Source organism: Gadus macrocephalus, chromosome 14, assembly GCF_031168955.1.
Source record: "Gadus macrocephalus chromosome 14, ASM3116895v1".
Classification (NCBI taxonomy): Eukaryota; Metazoa; Chordata; class Actinopteri; order Gadiformes; family Gadidae; genus Gadus; species Gadus macrocephalus.
Window position 1 is genome coordinate 4,094,822 of NC_082395.1, and position 6,446 is coordinate 4,101,267.

General features: G+C 47.8%; 2 protein-coding genes across 2 annotated transcripts in view; both read left to right on the plus strand.

Moving 5' to 3' along the window:
* Positions 1 to 886, plus strand: part of LOC132472184 (cell surface A33 antigen-like) — a 5,731-nt gene extending 4,845 nt beyond the window's left edge. The window contains exon 7 of the mRNA XM_060071667.1: positions 3 to 886. Coding sequence (XP_059927650.1) covers positions 3 to 432 — 430 coding nt within the window. The 3' untranslated portion in view covers positions 433 to 886. The remainder of the gene's footprint in view (positions 1 to 2) is intronic.
* Positions 887 to 1,038: 152 nt separating this feature from the next.
* Positions 1,039 to 5,971, plus strand: LOC132472188 (immunoglobulin-like domain-containing receptor 2). Its single transcript, XM_060071672.1, is given in 3 exon segments — positions 1,039 to 2,689; positions 5,516 to 5,763; positions 5,766 to 5,971. Coding segments are annotated over 3 exon segments (465 nt in total). The 5' UTR covers positions 1,039 to 2,643; the 3' UTR covers positions 5,937 to 5,971.
* Positions 5,972 to 6,446: the final 475 nt, after the last annotated feature.

Below are 6,446 nucleotides of genomic sequence, written 5' to 3' on the forward strand. Positions count from 1 at the left end.
AGGACCCCAGAGGAGGGCACCTTCGCCGACAAGGAGCCTGTCGGGAACGGCAAGCGTCGTGACTCCCGTGACGAGGAGGAACGGAGCGAGTACGACCGCCGCGTCGTCACCGACGACCGCCGCGTCGTCGACGACGACCGCCGCGTCGACGACGACGACAGGCGCAGCGACTACACCGCTCGCCGCAGCGACTACGACGACAGACGCAGCGACTTCGACGACAGACGCAGCGACTACGACGACCGCCGCAGCGAGTACAGCGACCGCCGCGACCGCTACGACGACCGGGACGACCGCCGCCGTGACGACCGCCGCCGCGACGACTACCGCAATGAGAGCGACCGCTACGACGAGCCGTACGACGACGCCGAGCCCGCACGCCCCAAACCGCCGAGCGTGCCCAACAACAAGCCGCCCAGAGATACGTACTAACAGGGCGATTGGATCTGGTTCTGGAGATGGCCAATAGGCAGAGCCAGGGGGCGTGGCCATGAGTCGATCGATTTCCCAGTTAAAGGCACAGGCACACGCTAAGCACCAGAGGTTTTTGGAGTGGAAGGCAATGCACCTTCTAGTTTTTATTTCCCCGCAGAAACATTTGACTCCACAGTTAGTTTGTTCAGTTGTAACAAAATGTATCTCCTTTTCGGCTGTTTTGTTATTGTCTGGCTGACATTTGGGGAGGATGTTTTTGGTGGGAAATGAATGGTAAGAAAAGGTAGGAATAGACAAAAAATCACAAGCAATACAGGATGGGTTCCACAATAATGTTGGACCCTGATCTGGTTCCGGTCCGGCTCTGGGCTCACAAGTTTAGTAAAGAAAACTAATCATGAAATTAATTTTGAAAAAAAATAAGAGAAAAATAAATCAGTTTTTTTTTTTTTTTATCACGGATATGCTAACTTGGCGTTCAATGAAATTGCCAGTCAATTCTAGACAAGACATGACACCTGTTTATTTTGGCCTGACAGGATGGTGGTTTAATGTCAGTTGGTTAAACTGTCATTTAGTCCAGCTGAGAGTGATGAATTAAAAAGGACCGACCCTCAAGGTCTGCTCAGTCCTCAATGCTCGTAGATTCAGCGCATGCAACCCATTTAAAATGGCTTTTGTTAATATTTGTATTGTAAGTAGGCCTTATGTCATCTGCATAGCTCTCAGGTGTGTGCTTTCTTTTTTTTGTTCACAGTCAGGGTGTGACCTTGTTAGTGGTGGTTGTAGTACCTATGCTAAGATCTTAGAATATATTTAATTGTTCTGTGTGTGTTGAGCTTTTCTAAACATTATCAAGATGGTTTCGCATTACCTCTTCACTTGAGTCATTGTCACAAGTACACCAACAAAACACAGAAAAGCCAAAAGGTTGGCATAACGGGAATATCAATAATGCTGGTAGGGAGAAGAGTGAAAGATGGGTGCTTTTGTTTTTGTTGGGCAGAAAGCTTAAACGTAATGAGCTGTTTTTATACTTTTTTGTTTTTTTATTTTACGTCATGGATCAATGTTCGACACGTTTTAATCTACTGTTGAGTTTTAAATTAGATAACATGGATTGAATGTATATTATTATTGTTATTTTCATTTTATTCTGGGAATAGCATTAAATAAATTGGATTGAATACCAAATGTTTTCAATGTCGTGTCCTTTGCGCCGGGGAAAAAGGGAGATTATTAAATAAACTCTAGATGGCAATGTTAGGCCTCAATCTCGCAACCAGTGAACAGACACGCTAATATAAAAAATAAATAAGTGACTCTTACTTTTCTTTTCCATAACATGTTGTATCAATCTATCTAGTATCAAGACAAAAACAACGTTAGGCCTACTCGTGTTCATCACCAGCAACTATTAGTCGACTCTTGTATGTTCTCCATAGCAGGTGCAACGCACCAGTTTTAATTGTTTCTACCTTTTTCTATCTTTTTTTTAAAGTATGTCTTATTAATCAAATAAGTAAAAATGTAATGTTAAATCTCACAACAGTCAAATCTGTTGTGGCCTACGACTTGATCAAAGTCAAACTAAGAACGGATGCGGACGGTACCTCCCGGTTCCTCCCCCATGCTCTCCCCCATGCCCTCCCCTCCCTCCCATTGTTTAGCCTCATTCCCAGACGTCCTCCTCTCACGACGGAACGGCCCGAGCGCGATGGTTCAGATGCACGTATTGGATAGACTCAGGAGGGCCGACTCAGTGACCGTGAGAGGCGAGAAGGGCGGGACTTCTGATAAACGGATATCCATTTCGGCGTTGCATGTTTTTTCGGATATTGAGTTAAAAAAAATAAAAAAATTACATGTTTAAACTCCTTGTGGTTATTATTGTTCGCATGTTCTTCTTGTTTATTTTCGCTCCCCGGGGGAACTGTTAACTTTCGTACAAAGCGTATAGGAGGTACAAAAACGGATATGGCGTTGCAGGAGACCGGGGTAACGCTGCAATCCATGACCCTCTCTTGGCCTACCCATTGTTCAACGAGGGGCCCCCACTGCTCACAGGCACCTCCCACTTGGTGGTGCCGTACCGTTATGTGCGAGACACTCAAAGTTAGAATAACGGTGTTTAACGGGGACCACAAGGAACCACACCGAACATGTGAGTCTGGCCAGCCTTCTTGAGTTTTACTTTCGACGTCCAACATGAGCTTGCAGGTTCCCTGGTGGGTCCCGCTGCTGTGGCTGGCAGGTAAGAATAAATAAAGCGCAACACGGATTATGAATATGGAACAGGTCGCGCCGTATGAACGCTGAGCTTGTTGTCAAAACTTACTTGCGCGTCACTTATTCTCATTTTCAATTAATAGCCTACTATAACTTAGCCTTATTTTTTAGTTCAGGTTAAGATATCCGATTCTTTTATCCGGAGTGCAACATTTGGTTATTGTTAGGAGGGAAAATAACGGAAAGTTTATTATGGTTATGGGTATTCTTAGTGATTGTGGTTCTTATGCAAGTTAACTTATGTCTGAATCACGCTTAGGATCAAATCTCATGTAGAGGGAGGGGGGTAGGCCTACTGTAATACAGGTCAATGTAGGACTTAACAGTTTATGAAGATGTGTGGAAATCTAGAAGCGCTCTGCTGCTGAGATGGAGTAGGGGAAATGGCAAAAATAAATCTGGTTTTGTGTTTGATGAAAACTGTTTCACGTGAAGAGGCTTCTCCCTGTCTGTTGTTCTATCTTTTCTTCTAATACACCCCTTTATTGTCTAGCATCTCCTCTGGAGATATATAACCCCCACCAAGAAAACTAATAACTGCCGCGCTCTCCAGCAGCTCCTCTGATCTGCCTTTTTTTTCTCCTGCTCCGTGTTCTCTCCTTCAGCTGGACCTCCTATGTATTAGCTATGGTCTATTTTATATATTTGTCCTCATTTGAATGAAAGTCACTTTTTAATTCAATTTCTTTAAGGTACTTTCAAGTCGTGAGCAGTTTGCCTTCATCAAAGGTACTTCTACTGAATAGATTTAGTTTCACATCATGATGTAGGTGTGGCTGGCATCTTCTTAAGAATGACTGAGGACATTAGGTTCAAACCCAGACCCTTTCGTTGGGGAGGCCTTTCTCTCCACGTGTCTCGGCCCTGAGAGCACTGACTTGTTTGTGTTCTGTGAAGCACATCCTTTGCAATTGAAAGAAAACATGTATCTTTCTGCCTGCCTGGTTTAAATTAGCCAGCTCCCACACATCCATTCTGCTGCCCGCCACACACACACACACTCACACACACAGACAGACACACACACACACACACACACACACACACACACACACACACACACACACACACCACACACACACACACACGCACACACGCAAACACACAGCTGGTCGAAGGAGTGTCAGGTCTCCCCGGTTCGACCCACACTGTTCTGGACCAGCGGAAACCTGGCTTCTGCTCCTCTCGGGACCCGGATCCCACCGCTGCTTTAGTCGCCCCCCTCCCCCCCCCCAGTAAAGACCCACCCTCTTACTCAGAACACAACCAGCCCCCGCTGAGTCAGACCCCGATCTCTGACTCCAATAACAACCAACTAAAAACAACCCGAGGTGAAACTCCTGAATCAAACAAAAACGCCCGGACCACAGCATCCTCCTGAGACAACACCATCCTCCTGAGACCAGCCCTGTGATTCACAGTTAAGAGAAATACATTCGGGAAAAAAAATACAGACTCAAGAAGCCATCGAGCAAGACGAGAATCCTGTTAAATCAAGTCATATCCAAGTCTGTTCTCGGCGCACCTGTTTTTCTGACGCATGGGTTGAAGGATCAGACCATGTTGTCCTACGGTTCGATATGACTACTCAGTAGAAGCTGTCCAATGATCCCACTACTCGTGGCCACAGAATGAGTAGATCGGTGCTCAAGGCAGTCGACTGGCACCAGAGAGACACAATAAAGATACTATGAAGTCTTCTGAAGAGAGTTGAACAATGGAGCGTGGCTGTGTCCCTACAGGAGGTCAGGCATGTCCCCAGAGGATAAAGAGTTATTTAGCAGCCACATCTTAGAGAGAGAGAGAGCAGAAAGTAAGAAGGGACAAACTAGCTTTGAATCCCTTGCAATTGGGAATACAAGTGGCTGCCTGTCTTTTCTTTACTAGCGCTGTGCAGTTTGAAATAGAAACGCTGACGATGGGAGGTAACGTGTTAGCTAGTGTAGCGCTAGGGTGCTCCAGCTGCCAGCTCAAGGGTACTTGTCTCCGTCCTCAATGTCTGCATCCTTTGAAAAATATTCCCTGACTCTACCTGCTCCTCGTTCTCTTTTAGCCGTGTGTTGCTTTTGAAAAAAGGTCAACTTGAACATGTTCTCTGTAGTCAGGTGGTAACGAGTGCTTCAGTCCCCCCCCTGACTGTCCAGACCTTGCATCAGCAGTCGCTCTGCTCCCTTAAGCCCTCTCATTATAGACTGGTAGTTATGGCTAACACTCTGACTGGCGTTTCCTCTGCACTGGCAAAAACACATAGCATTTTGGAATCCACATATACTCAGATTAACCATCTCTCGGTAAATGCTTTAGGTTGAAGCAAATGAACGACAGTAGAATGCAATATATCACGTCAAATCTCTTTTGTCTTCGTTGGTTTAAAACTCCAAAGAGATGTTAGGGTACCTAACATATTGGCATGTTGGCTCGGTGTAAATAGCACATTGGTCACAGAAAAATCACATTGGAAAAGGCTCAATAACGTTAAAAACACCTTTATCACATATAGTCCCATGGGCTTCACATGTCCACAATGCACGTCTCACACTTACATCTCAGAATCTCCCACAGCCAAAGAACCCCTCAAACCCAGTCGGAAAGGAAGTAACCATCGTAGCAATCAAATAAGAGGGATATCCTTTGACTATGGAGGGCAACCATGAGGGCAATCGTTGCCGGAAAAAACATCCAACTATCACCACCGTCCCCTACCCCTCTATGTGATACGTAACACAAGCTCCCGTGACCTTCTGTCCACCCACTCTAACTTTCCCCCCTCTCCACCCCCTCCCTCATCCAGGTGTGTGCTCCGGCGTCCAGGTGTTCGTGAGGGACGAGAAGCGCTTCGCCGTGCTCTTCCAGGCGGTGGTCCTGCCGTGCCACTACACCAGCGTCTCCACCCAGACCCCCGTGGTGCAGTGGGTGTACAAGTCCTACTGCCGCGACCGCACGCGCGACACCTTCGGCTTCTCCAACAGCCGGGCCGGCGCCGGCGGGGCCCTGGGCGCCGGGGCGGGGGGGGGAGCGGGGGGGGGACGGGGGCGGGGGGAGGCGGCGGGGGGAGGGGAGGCTATGACGGGGGAGTGTCGGCGGCGGTGGTGGATTACCTGGACTGCGCCGACAGCAGCCGCACGGTGCGCACCGTGGCGTCCATCGCGGGGTCCTCCGTGACGCTGTCGGAGCACTACAAGAACCCGCGACATCTCCATCATCAACAGTGAGTGAGCGCTTTGGTCCTGGGCGATCGACCCGCTGGGTTTGTTGAATTCACGTCATTGTCGTGTTACATGGTTGGGTTGAGCGAGTTGGAAGCATGTATTCCTGTCTTGGTACCTTGGTACCTCATTCCCCAAAAGATTGAGCTGCATATTTGTGCTGCTCGTCGTAAGCCAAACTCTGGAACAAAAACCACTGAAGGGAATCGGTTTAGGATGGGTGGTTCCTGTAGACCAGCGGTCAGCCGAGCGTTCCAGTGATGGTATCATGTCAAGGGCCACCAAAGGGCCCTGATCCAGGACCTCACTGGTAAAATGTGACCTGGGCCTGGGTTGGTGAAGCTCTACGAAGAGGAAAGTTGGAAACAGTGTCTTCTGTTTACCCAACACAGTAATAACCCTCCTCTATCCCCGGCCAGCTATTATCTTTAAGACCAGAGTTGGGGGTGAGTCTCGCTCTAATGCAGGCCTGCTTCTAGAAGGATCCTCTCTAGGCTGGCTCTGTTAGATTAACCA